At 42.4% G+C, this 16,841-nt stretch overlaps 1 protein-coding gene and 1 non-coding gene across 4 annotated transcripts in view; both read right to left on the minus strand.

Annotated features, from left to right (window-relative positions):
• The window catches only part of ST6GALNAC3 (ST6 N-acetylgalactosaminide alpha-2,6-sialyltransferase 3), a 569,867-nt gene that overhangs the window by 226,057 nt on the left and 326,969 nt on the right, over nucleotides 1–16,841 (minus strand). For all 3 annotated transcript variants that reach the window (XM_029063900.2, XM_029063899.1, XM_029063903.2), the window contains exon 3: nucleotides 6,440–6,849. In XM_029063900.2, coding sequence (XP_028919733.1) covers nucleotides 6,440–6,849 — 410 coding nt within the window. The remainder of the gene's footprint in view (nucleotides 1–6,439; nucleotides 6,850–16,841) is intronic.
• LOC114811656 lies at nucleotides 14,444–14,581 on the minus strand. The gene has a single exon (XR_003759352.1). It is a non-coding gene; the product is annotated as a small nucleolar RNA SNORA7 (small nucleolar RNA).

The following is a 16,841-nucleotide window of genomic DNA, read 5'->3' on the forward strand; positions in this document are numbered from 1 at the left end:
TGTGCCAAGCACTGTACTAAGCACTTGGGAGAGTCCGATACAACTGAATTAGAAACACACTCCTTGGCCCTAACGAGCTTACAGTCTAGCGTCCTAATAGATTAGAGCTCTATTGGAGAGTAAGAAGTACTCTACAAAAACAAAGATTCTAGGCTGTTATTGCTCCATTTTTGAGATTTTAAACAATTTAATTGGAAAACAGAAAATAAGTTGAGAAAAGCCTTTCTCCATCTACAGAAGATCATTGAACAATATTATGATTATATATCACCATAAAAATACTTGCTGCATAAATGATTGAAAAATACTGTACCATTTGAAACATTTCAATTACATTATATTAAACACTCAGAGAAGAATTTAATGCTTGCTAAATGGTTCAAATAATCTCTCCATGATAAAAATAAAAGAGATATATCTTGTAACTGGCTACAATTTTGATTGCCACAAAAAGAAGTTCAAGCGCTCTGAGAAATAACTTTCACAAATAATAAGAGAATGCCTGAACACCCCACCTATCTCCCATCCTCCTCCATCCTCCCCCATCCTCTCCACCCTCAGTCCCACAGCACTTATGTACAAATTTACAAATTATATATCATAAATGATTTAAATTAACGTCTGTCTCACCTTATAGATTGTAAGTTCGTTGTGGGCAAGAAGCCTGTCTACCAACACTGTGCTATCACTCATTCTCCTTGCATGTGCCACCCAGCATAGTTATACTGAGGTGAATAAAGTTTCAATACCAGGAGATTAGGTCCCGGAACTTCACTGTTCGTGTTCGTATTCACCCTAGTTCACTGTTTGTTCAATCCCCTCCCTTTTGAAGGAAAACTACCAAAAGAGAAGCCCAAGGTCAACCACATCCAGCTTTTCCCATAGTTCTGCTCGGTGTGGAAGGAGCTTCTAGCAGGATATCAGCCAACTAAATTGTGCCTTAACTGTAACTGTTGATTTAGATCCCTTATTCTTATATTCTTCAAAGCTTTTCAATAAAACCCAGGCTACAAATGAAGAAATCTAATTCTATACTAATTGCACCACTAGTCCAAGGACTAGTGTAATACTATTACTACTACCAATAATAATAGTAATTGTGGTATTTGTTGAGCTCTTACTGTGTGCCAGGCACTATACTAAGCACTGGGGTGGATACAAGCAAACTGGGTTGGATGCAGTCCCTGTCCCACATGGGGCAGTTTCCTTCCCCATTTTACAGATGAAAAAACAAAGGCACTGAGAAGTGTAGTGATTTGCCCAAGTCCACACAGCAGACAAGTGGCAGAGCTGGGATCAGAACCTATGACCCATGTGCAATGAAGAGCAGCATCTCAGAAGAATTGACCACGAGAAGTCTAAAAAATCTAACCCCTCCTGCCTCTAACAATCTGTATGCATACCAACCAAATCAGAAACTTTTTTCATTCATTCATTCATTCATTCATTCATTCATTCAGTAGTATTTATTGAGCACTTACTATGGGCAGAGAACCGTACTGAGATAAATAGTGTGAGCTTGGGCGAATCACTTTACTTCTCTGTGCCACAGTTACCTCATCTGTAAAATGGTGATTAAGACTGTGAGCCCCCTTTGGGACAGAGTCTATACTCCAACCTGATTATCTTGCATCCATCCCAGTGTTTAGTACAGTGCTTGGCACAGAATAAGTGCTTAACAAATACGATTTAAAATAAAATATTAAAAAATAAAGGAGAATCAAATTTGGGCCATTTTTACTGGGGTTCTTTTCCCCCCTAGGAAGGGCATCCCTTTCAGAGAACAGTTTTTCAGAGTACTATTAATAATCAAAGCAGGGACAAGTATGCTTTTCATTAACTCTCAGGAAAATTAGGTATGAGATATTTCCATATGCTTTACAGAGACATATAGCCAAGTGATAAGGAGGAAGCTCAATATGTCTTAGTAAAACACATGTTGGTCCCTCTACTCTTCCTACCTCTAGAAAACAATGTGGGCTCTTTGTGTGGGAGACTAAAGGATGTGAGAATGTGCAGTTGGATTTTCATCTCTCATCATCTTCCTCTCAGATGAACTAAAGTCATGCCATATGACAAAGTATATCGAAAAGGGGTTCAGAGCTCATCTCTAAGTTGTGTGCCAAACTATAATTCACAAGCATATCCTTAATCATTAATGGTGCCTTCATTAACTGATCATGGTGGAAAGTCTTTTAAAAGATGTCTCTTAGGCAGATAATATATTCATCAACTTTACTCCATAGGCTAATAGAATTTATATTTTCTAAATACTTTTCATGCCCCTTGCAAGATGCAATACTTTTGTACTTTAGAATTTCTGATTTTGTTCCTATTTCTTTGAACTCTCTTACTCATTTTGGAAATCACTTACATTTCAAATTCTCATCTGACTCAGTTTCTAACTATTCTTTCCTGTATACCAGAATAGTATGTTTTAGTGTTTGCCAGGTAAGATGGCTGTATATCACTCTGTCCAAAGCTGAACACAGCTTGTGAGATCAAGAGGGAGAGGAGGAGGGGGCAAAGGAGGACAAAATGACATTTTGGATTAACCACCTTATCTTTTACAGAGTTGGTCAAAAAATCACCAATCTCCCCACCTTCGAAGTCATATTAAAATGACATATTCTTCCAAAGGCTTTCTCTGATTAAGGCCCATTTTACCCTACTCCCTCTCCCTCTGGATGTCTTATGTACATAGATTTGTTCCCTTTAAACATTTGATATTCTCCCAACCTCAACCCCATAGCATAGCATGCCCTTGTTACGGGCATGGAATGTGACTGTTAATTCTGTTGTATTGTACTCTCCCAAGTGCTTAGTACTGCGTTCTGGATTTAGTAAGTGCTCAATAAATACCACTGATTGACTGATATCTGCAGTTCATTTACTTTAATGTCTGTCTCCCCCTCAAGACTGTAAGCTCCTTGTGGGCAAGGAATATATCTAGCAGGGATAATGTACTCTCCCCAGCACTTAACAAAGTGTCCATCATACACTACGTCCTCAACAAATACAATTAATTGATTGATAATACCTAAATTTCATCTTCCCATTCACCAGTCCTCTCCCTCTCCTGCTTTTTCATGGTTTGGGCAGAAAACCAGGCAATCCAGGGAGTGTACACCCTATTTAATAGCAGCTAAACCTCAAACATAATTTGCAAACATTTTACACCATAATTCCGGACATTTTCTACAACTTCTTAAGTTTGTTGCAGCTGGGCAGCTTGAAATTCATCTTCTTTTCTCATTTCGTCCTTTTACAATCCTAAAATATGCCATTTTTATGGTCTCCTTTCACTAAAATCAATCAATCAGTGGTACTTATTAAGGGCTTACAGTGTGGAAGTGAGTGGATCATTGTACTGAAAAAAGTGTTCTCCACTCCTTAAAATCTCCAATGGTTGCCCATCCACCCTCACAGTAAACAGAACTGTACTAAACTCTTAGGAAAGTACAGTGCACCAGAGTAGGTAGACACGATTCTTGACCACAAGAAGCTTACAGTCTACATAGGGATAAAGACATTAAAATAAATTACAGATTGGGTAGATAATAGAGTAGAAGGACATTTACATAAGTGTGATGGGGATGGGTGAGTAACAGAGTGCTTAAGGAACACAGAGCCAAGTGCATGGTCTACAGAGAGGGGAAGGCAAATGGGGGTTGGGGAGTGGGGGAAATGAGGGCTTAGTCAGGGAAGGCCACTTGGAAGAGATGTGATTTTAGGAGGATTGGGAACAGTGGCGGACTGCCGAATAGAAAACGGGAGGGAATTCCCATCTTGAAGGAGGACGTGGGCAAGGGGTCAGTAGCAGGATAGATTCCATCGAGGTACAGTGAGTATGTTGGCATTAGAGGAGCGAGTGTGCAAACTGGAATGTAGTAGGTCAGAGAAGTAATATAGGAGGAGAGCTGATGGCCTTAAAACTGACGGTACGAAGTTTCTGTTTGATGTGGAGGTAGAAGCAGCATGGCATAATGGATAGAGCATGGGCCTGAGAGACCGAAGGTCATGTTCTAAAGCCAGCTCCACCACTTGTCTGCTGTGTGACCTTGGGCAAGTCACTTTACTTCTTTGGGCCTCAGTTACCTCATCTGTAAAATGGGGATTGAGACTGTGAGCCCCACAAGAGACAGGGACTGTGTCTAACCCAATTCGCTTTTATCCACCCCAGTGCTTAGTACAGTGCTTGGCACACAAAAGCGCTTAACAAATACCACAATTATTATTAGGTGAATGGGCAATGATTGGAGGTTTTAAAGGCATGGGGAGATATGGAATGAACATGTTTTTCAGAAAAATGATCCACCCACTTTCAAACACCCTCAAATCTGAAACTAATTTCTTATTTCCAAGAGTCAAGTTGAAAAGAGCATCCACGCACAGCAATTTACCTGTTTCCCCAACTTTTGTCTAGGATACCATACCTTCCCCAAGCATTAATCTTGCAATTGGTGGTATTTTGCATGGTTCTTCTAGCAGATTTTAGATTTTTTTTTTAACTTTCAGATCCTTATTTCAAAGATTGCCTCTTTTACCTAATCACCATGCTCTGAGGGATCCTCTCTAGTGGTGTTTTTCCACCATTTGATTTGATTTCCATTTTACAAATCAATCAATCAATGGTATTTATGGGAAGCAGCATGGTTATGGGAAGCAACATGGCTTAGGGGCAAGAGCCCAGGCTTGAGTCAGGGGAACGGATTCTAATCCCGACTTTGCCACTTGTCTTCTGTGTGACCTTGGGCAAGCCACTTAACTTTGTTGTGCCTCAGTTACCTCATCTGTAAAATGGGGATTAAAACTGTGAGCCCCACGTGGGACCTGATTACCTTGTATCTACCCCAGTGCTTAGTACAGTGCTTGGCACATAGTAAGTGCTTAACAAATACCATTATTATTATTGTTATTATTGACCATTTACTACGGTAAGAGCACAGTACAAAGTGCTTGAGAGAAACCAAGCAGCATACTGTCATGGTTTTGATAGACCAACTCTCCTTTTCTCTTTGAAACATCTCTTTCTCTTGAATCAACTCTTTTTATCTTTGAATCATCTTCCTGAACAGCCAGTACCCTCCTTTAACAATGGAAACCCACATCTTCATCCTCTGAGACAGAGAGTTATTGGAACCAGACCTTTGGCCCTGTCTTCTTTAATGGGGCTGAAACCATTTTTGATTTTCAAAAAATAATCAATAATAAGTTAAATCAACTTACAAATCAATGGGAAAGCAGCCTGGCAATTGAACTTTTAAAATGATCACTGATGCTTGGAATTGCACCCAGGGACGAATAAGAGGCAGGCCAAACATATTAGCAGAGCAGTTAAGAAAGGTTACAGCTTGACTAGAATTGTGCAGTTAAATTAATTTGGGGGGAACCAGAGTGCAATATCAGAATTAGAGCCAATGACTGATTTATCCATGGAAATGTGCAGATAAGTGGAAGCCACACAAGCAATCTGTTGGTTTCAATAACCTCCCTTTCTTGCTTCTTCCAAGAGCAGTCACCGAAAGGAAAATGAGCAGATATTAGTTTCTGCCGATTTCCTCTTGGCCTGCCAATGGTATCCATCTTGGACACTCCTGAGCAGTAAAGAGCCCGGAAAGACCACGATGGGATTGAAGATAAGTAGCAAAATGCATCAGCAAACCCTAAGCCTGCCTCTGGACCACTTGAGGAGTAGTAATATTCCGAGAACACTGCTTCCCTCCCAAACCCGCCTGGGCTGGATGTTAGAGCCTCATTCCAGTCAATTAGTTTGCTTAAACGTTAGAAACTCAGTGATGCTGATCACCATACTCACATAGTTTATTTGCACGCAAACAGAGAGAGAGCTGGGTGTCCTTCCTGAAGAATCAATAAGCTGTTCTGCCCGTGGCTTTGGGTAAAGTTTCACTAAGTCTCTCAAAAAAGATTTGGGTGATGTGCAATCCTCAAGACACATAACACTTTGGTGAGCCCGTTGTTGGATAGGGCCTGTCTCTATCTGTTGCTGAACTGTACTTTCCAAGCACTTAGTACAGTGCTTTGCACACAGTAAGGACTCAATAAATATGACTGAATGAATGCATTGGAATGCTGTTTTGTGGGCTCTCCACTCCAAAGAAAATTCCAATCTAATCAATAGGAACTAAGCTAAGAAAAGCAGCTTGAGAAAACTTCTCAGGAATGGAGCCGATGTTTTTTGAGCCTTAGGCTCATCAGAATGGAGAGGATAGAAGGTAGTTTAGGTGAGGAAAGTGGAGCTGAGCTACTGGTTCAAGGACTCATCACAGTCCAAAATCTAGAACAATCAATTACCAAAGTAAATTGATGCTCATTTGGTGGCTGGCACACTCAAAAAGACTTTCTACCATCTTTTAGTAGGCAAACACCACATACACACACACACCCCTCTCCCCCACAGGTAGGACTTTACACTTACCGGTCTTTCCCAGTCTCCTTCTTGAAAACCGCATCACAATAACTCATGCGCTTCTCAGTCGTCACGTAAATCTTGGCACTTGGGTAAGCCTCCACAGCTTTCCTCAGCATGTTGTACACAATGCCGTGGCCGTCTTTCCGCATGTTCCGGAAAGGGCCCCAGATGACGTAGATCGTGCTGTTGGCATCCTTGAAAAAATAATCTGGGTTCTTCAGCAGCAGGGGAACACTGGTGTGGGATACCACCCTTATCATTGTCCTCCGCCCCACATCCTCTTCATAGCCCCTTGTGGGAGCGTTATTCATCCTCCAGATGCAGGATGCCCGGTCAATTTCAGCTCCCACCTTCTGTCCGGCCATTTGACCGGAATTTGAAACAATGGCACACAGATCACAGGCCAGCTGCAGAGGCTAGAAAAAGCAGAGGGGGAGAAACAGAGGGAGAGACAGGTAGGAAAGGAGAGAACAAAGAGAAGTAGAGTGGGAAAGAGAGAAAGAGGACAAAGAATATTAATGAGAAGCCTTCGTACTGTTGCCCCTTGCAGGAGGAAGGGTAATGTTTGGAGTTAACTGGCATAATAGCAATATTGAAAACCAGGGAACCCATCAATCAATCAAGCAATAGATTAAGGTATTTATTGAGTACTTACTTTGAGCAGAACACTGTACTAAATGCTCGACACCATTAGTAGACACCATATCACACCACCAATCAATCAGTGGTATTTATTGAGCTTTTACTCTGTGCGCTGGAGCTTCAGAGAATAATAATGATGGTACTTGTTAAGCGCTTACTACATGCCAAGCACTGTTCTAAGCACTGGACTAGATACAAAGTAATGAGTTTGTTCCACATGGGGCTCAGAGTCTTAATCCGCATTTTACAGATGAGGTAACTGAGGCACAGAGGCGTTAAGTGACTTGCCCAAAGTCACATAGCTGATAAGTGGCGGGGCCGGCATTAGAACCCACAACCTGACTTCCAAGCCTGTGCTCTTTCCACTAAGCCATGCTGCTTCTATAGAGTTGGTACACACATTCCCTACCCAAAGTGAGTTTACAGTCTAGAGGGGGAGACAGACATTACCCTTCACCTCCCCTCAGCTAAGCCCCCTTTCCCCGCTTTCCCTCTGCTCCTCCCCCTCTCCCTTCTCCTCCCCTCAGCACTGTGCTCAGTTGTATAGATTTTTATTACCCTATTTATTTTGTTAATGAAGTATACATCCCCTTGATTCTATTTATTTCGAGTAAGTTGTCTTGTTTTTGTCCATCTGTCTCCCCCAACTAGACTGTAAGCCCGTCGATGGGCAGGGATTGTCTCTATCTGTACATTCCAAGTGCTTAGTACAGTGCTCTGCACATAGTGCTCAATAAATACTATTGAATGAATTAATATAAATAAATAAGTTACAGGTATTCACATAAATTCTGTGGGCCTGAGGGTGATTCGGATACTAAATGACCAGAGGGTACAGATCCAAGTGCAATATCATAGGATTATGGTATTTGTTAAGTGCTTACTACGTCAAGAACTATTCAAAGCACTAGGGTACATACAAGTTAACCAGGGTCTTACAATTTAAGTAGGAGGGAGAACTGGCCTTAAATACTCATTTTACAGATAAGGAACCTGGTTCCCTCTAGACTGTAAGCTTGCTGTGAGCAGGGAACACGTCTACCAACTCTGTTATATTGTACTCTCCCAAGTGCTTAGTACAGTGCTCTGCACACAGTAAGCACTCAATAAATACAACTGATTGAATGATTGGGTCACAGAGAAGTTAAATGATTGGCTCAAGGTCACACAGGAGGTAAATGTCAGAGCTAGCATTAGAATCCAGGTCCTCTAACTCCAGGATCCGTGTTCTTTTCACTAGGCCATGTTGTTCCTTCAGGCCATGCTGCCCATATCTATGAGGAACTTACAGACTAGAGTGGAAGACAGTTATTAAAATACAGTACAGATAGGGTGCTAAACAGTCCCTGAAGCATTAGGATACATAGAATATAAGTAGATAGGGCACAGTCCCTGTCCCATAAGGAGCCTCACAGTCTGACAGGGATAGAGGACAGGATTTTACCCCCATTTTACAAATGAGGCAACCGTGACACAGAGAAGCTACATGACTTGCACAAGGTCACCCAGCTGGCATGTAGCAGAGTCAGAATTGGAACCCAGTTCTCCTGATTCCCAGGCCTGTGCTCTTTTCACTAAACTACAGTAGAATGAAAAGGAATAGAGGAGCAGCATGGCATAGTGGATAGGGCACCAGCCTGGTAGTTAGAAGGTCATGGGTTCTAATCCCGGCTCTGCTGCTTGTCTGCTGTGTGACCTTGGGCAAATCACTTTGTGCCTCAGTTACCTCATTTATAAAAGGGAGGTGAAGACTGTGAGCCCTATATGGGACTGGGACTGTATCCAACCTACTTTGCTTATATCCACCCAAGCGCTTAGTACAGTGCCTGACACATAGTAAGCGCTTAACAAATACCATAATCATTATTATTACTACTATGTTTCTGGAAAATATACTATTACTCAAAAAGCTACTTTTGGGTGCTTGTCTAGTTGGGTCTCTACCCAAGTAATCACCAGACACTGTATAAAAGCATTTTCAACATTTCTATTTTTCCCAAGTCTTTTCTAGCTAAATGGGAAATAATCATTTGTTTTCCACTCTAAGTGCCACCTTTTCAATCAAAAATATAATTTTGATTGAAATAAGAAACCACATAAATAATAGTGGAATGATTTGTCTTCTTTAACAAGATTGGTGGGTTTGAAATTGAAAGTCACAGAGTGCAAATGAAACCAGCCAACAATGGCACAGTTTACTTATATGAATGGTTGAATAGTTCCAGCAGGTGATAGAAATTAAAACAGTTCATGAAAGGGTAAGCTGTCTCTTTAAAAGCCAGATGTTTTGAATATGCAAAAATTTGATAATAGATGCTGGGGAAGCACTGTGGGCCAGTGGAAAAAAAACAAGGGCCTGGGATTCAGAAGGGCCTGGATATGCTGTGTGATCTTTGGCAAGTCACTTAAATTCTCTGAGATGCAGTTACCTCATTTATAAAATGGGGATTAAGACTCTGAGCCCCATGTGGGACAGGGATTGTGTCTAACTTGATTAGGTTATATCTACCCAAGTGCTTAGCACAGTGCTTAACGAATACCATTAAAAAAAATCTGTAACAGTAAAATTGTGTGCTGATCTCTTTAATGAACCTGCTGGGGAGGGGGCAGCGTGTGTGTGCAAATTTCATTTGTGATTTGTGTACAGGCACATTCTTGACAGTTAACGAATATCCTTGTTATCAGTGCTGAAGAGAGAAGCTGGGCAAGACAATCTGGAAGGATTGTATTAAAAGTTTGGGGGGGGGGTTGTGGTATTTGTTAAGCACTTACTATGTGACAGTCACTCTACTAAGCACTGTGGTAGGTACAATTATCTTGGATATAGTCCGTGTCCCTCATGGAACTCCCAGTCTTAATCCTCATTTTACAGATGAGGTAACTGATGCACAGAGAAGTGACTTGACCAAGGTCACACAGCAGACAAGTGGAAGACTCCCAGGCCCTGTGCTCTTTCTACTATACCATGCTTCTACCCAGTTGGCATTGAATATCTGCCACCTCAGTTGTATGTTTGTGAAGGAGACTTAGCATGGCATAGTGGACAGAACACTGGCCCCCGGAATCAAAAGATCATGTGCTCTAATCCAGGCTCCACCACTTGTCTGCTGTGTGGCCTTGGGCAAGCCACTTCACTTTCTATGCCTCAGTTGCCTTATCTGTAAAATGAGGATTAAGATTGTGAGCCATGAAGGACAAGGGACTGTGTCCAACCAATTTCTTTGTATTCATCCAAGTGCTTAGTACAGTACCTGGCACATACTAAGTGCTTAACAAATACCACAATTATAATTATTAAATAACAAGTAGCATCTTCCACATGTAAGTTTCAGAAGCACCCACTGCTCTAAGGACCCGCAAATATTCTTCCTGGGCTATTCACTGTAATAACCACTCAGCCTTCATGGATATCTTCATGGATATTAGAGAAGCAGCGTAGCTCAATGGAAAAAGCCCAGGCTTGGGAGTCAGAGGTCATGGGTTCTAATGCCCACTCCAAGCAAGTCACTTAACTTCTCTGTGCCTCAATTACCTCATCTGTAAAATGGGAATTAAGACTGTGAGCCTCACGGGAGACAATCTGATTACCCTGTATCTACCCCAGAGCTTAGAACAGTGCTCTGCACATAGTAAGTGCTTAACAAATACCAACATTATTATTATTAGTAGTATTATTCTCGGTGCCTCAGTTACCTCATCTGCAAAATGGGTATTAAGACTGTGAGCCCCACGTGGGACAACCTGATTACCTCGTATCTACCCCAGTGCTTAGAACAGTGCTTGGCACATAGTAAGCTCTTAACAAATACCAACATTATTATCATTATTATAACTTCTGGCCATGATGAAGTGAGATTTTAAGAAGAATTCATATTACTTCAGTCAGTCAATCATATTTATTGAGCCCTTACTGTATGCAGAGCACTGTACTAAGCACTTGGGAGAGGACAATAGAAGAATATAACAGACCAATCCCTGCCCACAATGAGCTTATAGTCTAGAGGGGGAGATGGACATTAATATGAATAAAAAACTTACAGATATTATACATATAAGTGCTGTGGGGATGGAAGGGGTGATATTAAAGGGAGCAAGTCAGGGCAACACAGAGGGGAGTTGATAAAAATGAAAAGCGTGCTTAGTCAGGGAAGGCCTCTTGGAGGAGATGTGCCTTCAGTAAGACTTTGAAGGCAGGGGTGAGTAATAATTACTACATCCCACTTTCTTCTCCCCTCACCCCACCAGTGTGGCACAGGCTTTACTGTATACACAAAGAACACAGACTATGCCCGCTCAGGGTTTACAATCTTGTGAGATGAAGGAGAGAAAATACTGATTCTTTTATAAGGTTAGGTTCCCAGATTGCTATGAACATAACACGAAAGCTCACTTATTTCCACTGCCCAAAATCCAAATTTAGCTCTATGCACACTGCCTGGTATGTGGATTTTCCATTGACTGGCATATGCTATATTTCCAGACACACTGATCAAACACAGAGCATTGAAAGAAGCACTTCTGGATTGGCAGTTACATTACAGTCGAGGTACTGTTCCAAGAAATTGCCGCATAATTCAATAAAATGCATTTGTCTGATGTACCATCCATGATTAAAAACACAAACAAACCTCACATTTATGCTAATCTGCAAAGTGCAATAATTTGCATTCGATATTCCAGTCATTAGTGGGAATTAGCATGGTTCTACTGTAACATGGTTTAATTTAACTAATAAGAAACAGTATCCCAGTTTCACTTGACAATTGTAACCTCAGCAAGCAATCAATTAAGACATCACAATCTGTTCTATGACAACAGATTGTGATGCTGCAGCTGTGCAAATTATGAGGTCAGCAGCTGACAGACAACTTGAGGGCAAACAGTAGTAATAACAAGCTCCTGTTTGTGTGACAAATATTTAATAGCACTGAACATTGTAAATGGAATGGTGGTTTCCTTGGGTTTCCTTTTTGGGGAAAGCTAATCCTTCCCCTGTTGTCCTCCTTTCATGTAATGTTGGAAATGCTTGATTGTGAGCACAACCCTGATGACAATCTGGAGACATTTCTGGTTTTTGTTTGTTTGCTTTTAAATAGCATTTGTTAAGATCTTACTATGTGCCAGGGACTGGATTAAGCACTGGGGTAGATATGAGAGAATCATGTGCCACGTAAGACTCACAGTCTTAATTTCCATTTTACAGATAAGGTAACTGAGGCACAGAGAAGTGAAGAGACTTGCTTGAGGTTACGCAGCAGACAAGTGGTAGAGCGAGGATTCTGAACCTCAGTCTTTCTGACTTCTAATCCTGTGCTCTATCCACTAGACCATGCTGCTTCTTCTGGAGAGAATTCTGTGTGCGAGTAGCAGTACCGATAATAGTGATAGTATTAATAGTAGTAAGAGTAGTGATCAATCAGTGGTATTAATTGAGTGTTTACTATGTGCAGAGCACTAGTACTAATCACATGAAAGAGTACAGTACCACAGAGTTGTAGACACATTCCCTGACCACCAGGAATTTATAGTCTAGAGTAAGATATAGAAGTAAGTAAAGTCGAATGATGAGCACACCTGGGTCTTGTCTTCTCTTATGCTAAGTCATGTCTGACCCACAGCGATGCCATGGACACATCTCTCCCAAAATGCCCCACTCTCCATCTGCAATCATTCTGGTAGTGTGTCCATAGAGTTTTCTTGGTCAAAATACAGAAGTGTTTTACCATTGCCTCCTTCCGCGCAGCAAACTCGAGTCTCTGCCTTCGACTCTCTCCTGTGTCATTCCTGCTCAGCTCAGGTGAGTTTTGACTTGTAGCAACTGGCCTTCCACTTGCTAGCCAATGGCCAAGCTGGGAATGGAATGGGTAGGCCTCTGACTCTCCCTCCCATAGTCAAGACTGGGTACAATGCACTTTTATTAAGCACTTGAGAAGTTCAGAACAAGCGACACATTCCCCACACACAAGAAGCTTCCACTTTAATGTGGGAGACAGATAAAAAAAGTAATCAAAATCATTAATAATAATTGCCTGCTCTGTGACTTTAGGGAAATCACTTAACTTCACTATGCTGGCGTTTCCTCCTCTTTAAAATGGGAATTCACTACCTGTTCTCCCTCCTACTTGGACTGTGAGCCCCATGTCGGGTAGGGACTGTGTTCAACCTGATTAACTTGTATCTACCCCAGCACTTAGAAATAGTGCTTGACACATGGTAAGTGCTTAACAAATACCATAATAACAATCATTATTATTACTATTATGATTATTGGCCACTCAGCATCAGGGCTTGCTTGGTCCTCATCCAGTTTGTACATCATGGGTGAGATAATAATAGTAATAATGATAATGGCATTTGTTAAGCCCTTATTATGTGCCAGGCACTGGGTACTAAGTGCTGGGATGGATACAAGCAAGTCAGTTTGGCCACAGTCCCTGTCCCACATGGGGCTCACAGTCTTAATCTACATTTTACAGGTGAGATAACTGAGGCACTGAGAAGTGAAGTGACTTGGCCAAGGTCACACAGCAGACAAGTGGTAGAGCCAGGATTAGAACCCAGGTCCTTCTGATTCCCAGTCCCATGCTCTATCAACTAGGCCACACTGCTTCTGAGATCACATCTGCTGCACCAACCACAGGAAGCTGCCTTTCTCCCACAATACACCACATTCTTCCACTACACCCCAGGTTGCTTGCTTAATTCCTCCTAAATCCACTTACTCACTGTGCCTCATTCTCATCTCTTTTGCTGCCAACCTCTTCCTGGCACCCTGCCTCTCACCAGGAACTCACTCCCTCTTTACATCCAGCAAAGCCCTGCTTTCCACATCTCCAAAGCCCTTCTGAAACCACAACTCCTCCAGGAGGCTTTCCCTGAGTAATCTCTCATCTCTTGTCCCTGTACCCTCCTAACTGCCATTTCAGCAACTCCAACGGGAGGAGAGAGATGCAAAATAATTTACCAATAGCGGGAATGAGTGTTTAAATGGTAGAAGTAAATTGATATGTGCAAAATTGCTGAAGTGGAGAAGAAAATCAATCAGGGAAGCCTCCTGGAAGAGCTGGGATTTCAGGAGGGTTTTGATGATGGGGAGATTGCCATTGGATTTAAGGCACTTAATCAGTTCTCTCCCTCCTACTTTGTCTTGTCTTGTGCCATCGAGTCGTTTCCGACCCAAAGTGATACCATGGACACATTTCTCCCAGAGCGCACTACACTCCATCTGCAATCGTTCTGGTAGTGTATCCATAGAGTTTTCTTGGTAATTTGAAAGTGGTTTACCATTGCCTCCTACCACGCAGGAAACTTCAGTCCCCACCCTCGACTCTCTCCTGTTCCACTGCTGCCCAGCACAGGTGAGTTTTGACTTGTAGCAGATTGCCTTCCACTCACTAGGCACTGCTCAAGCTAGGAATGGAATGGGTAGGCCTCTGCTTGACTCTTCCTCCCATAGCCAAGACTGTTAGAGTATTGGAAACTCTCCAGGCGCAAACCTGAGAGGGCCCTTCCTACTTAGCCCTCCCTAATATCCCACTACAATCTGGCCCACACTTTGCTCCACTACTGCCAAGCTACTTATTCACTCTCATCTATCTCACCACTGACCTCTTGCTCCTGTCCTTCCTCCTTATGGCCTGGAACTCCCTCCCCTTTCATATTTGACAGACCACTGCTCTTCCCATATTCAAAACCCATCTAAAATTATACCTCCTCCTTCTCTAAGTCCTAATTTCCACACCCTATTTTTGTCCTTTTGTACTACCCATGAATTGGGTGTGTACCCCTTAAGCATTTTAAACCCTCCCCACCTCCAGCCCCACAGTACATATGTAGAAAGACTGGGAGCCTGACAAGGGACAGGGGCTGTATCTAATTCCCTCCTGTGTAATTTCTCCCAGCTCTTAGTAAAATGCTTAGCATACACTAAGCACTCAATAAATACAAATTTTACTAATTCTACACATCCCCATACTCTGCTGCTACCCCTACCTGTAATTTATTTTCACATATGCCTCCCCAACTAGATTGTATAGTTCTTGAGGGCAGGGATCCTTACAGCCACCTCTACTGTAATGTACTTTCCTAAGCACTTAGAACAGTGTTCTGCACATGGTTAGCATTCAATAAATGCCATTGATTGATAGATCTGGCAAATTTGAAAGGGGTAGAGTTTCAGGTAGGAGGAAGTATGTGGGAGGCACAGTAAGGAGGTAGATTTAGGAAGAAGGTTAATTGTGAATCATGTACAATGTGGTTAGCCCCCTGGAAAGGGTCCCAGGCACCTGGAGGCCTGGATTTAAGTCCCAGTAGTGGCCACTGGGGCTGCCTCAGCGGTGAAAGATTTGAAAGGAGAAAGCAGTGTGGCTTAATGGACAGAACATGGCCCTAGAGTTAAAGGACTTGGGTTCTAATCAGTTTTAATCTGATCAGAAGTAGCATGGTGCAGTGGATAGACTATGGGCCTGGGAGTCAGATGGTCATGGGTTCTGATTCCAGCTCTGCCACTTGTCTGCTGTCTGACCTTGGGCAAGTCACTTGCAGCATGGCTCAGTGGAAAGAGCACGGGCTTTGGACTCAGGGCTCATGAGTTCGAATCCCAGCTCTGCCACTTGTCGGCTGTGTGACTGTGGGCAAGTCACTTAACTTCTCTGTGCCTCAGTTCCCTCATCTGTAAAATGGGGATTAAGACTGTGAGCCCCACGTGAGACAAACTGATTCCCCTATGTCTACCCCAGCGCTTAGAACAGTGCTCGGCACATAGTAAGCACTTAACAAATACCAACATTATTATTATTACTTGACTTTTCTGGGCCTCAATTACCTCCTCTGAAAAATGGGGATTGAGACTCTGAGCCACTGCACTGTGGAACAGGGACTGTGTCAACCCAATTTGCTTATATCCACCCCTGTACTTAGTACAGTACGTGGTACACAGTAAGTGCTTAACAAATGCCACAATTCTTACTATATTATTATTCTAATTCTGGCTCTGCCACCTATCTGCTCTGTGATGTTGAGCAAGTCACTTCACTTCTCTGTGCCTCAATTACCTCATCTGTAAAATAGGGATTGCTACTGTGAGCCCCATGTGGGATATGGATTGTTCCCAACTTGATTTCCCTGTAACTACCCCAGAGCTAAGAACAGGCATTTAGCAAGAACCAAAAAAAAAATTCATGTTCTATGAGTTGACAAATGTAAGCCGTGAAGATCATGAAGATCATGGGCTAGTGCCTTTTGAGCCCAAGGCCATAAAGCAAATCAAGGGCTCTGTGTTCTGGCCACTTTAGTCATAAATGTGTGTGCATGTAAAAAGCCTCTGCAGGCACTTTGCAATATGATGCGCCCGAGGCCACCTACTTACTCACTCCTCGTGTTCCATGCCTCAGTAGGAGGATGACTAACTGACAAAGGAGAGTGTAAAAGGGGTTGAACACATCCCAGATCAGCCAATAGTCAATTACCCAGCAGAGGGAAGATGGCTCTCCCACTCATCTTCTCTGTGACCTTGGACAGGTCACTGAACTTCTCTGTGTCTCAGTTACCTCATCTGTAAAATGGAGATTAAGACTGTGAACCCCACATGGGACAGGAATTGTGTCTAACCTGATGAACTTGTATCTATCCCTGCACTTAGTTCAGTGCCTGACACATAGCAAGCTCTTAACAGATATCGTAAAAAAATGGCAACCATCATGTTCCCACTGGTCTGATGTCAGGGTGCTTTCCTTTCAATCAATCGTATTTATTGAGTGCTTGCTGT

Source organism: Ornithorhynchus anatinus, chromosome 4, assembly GCF_004115215.2.
Source record: "Ornithorhynchus anatinus isolate Pmale09 chromosome 4, mOrnAna1.pri.v4, whole genome shotgun sequence".
Lineage (NCBI taxonomy): Eukaryota > Metazoa > Chordata > Mammalia > Monotremata > Ornithorhynchidae > Ornithorhynchus > Ornithorhynchus anatinus.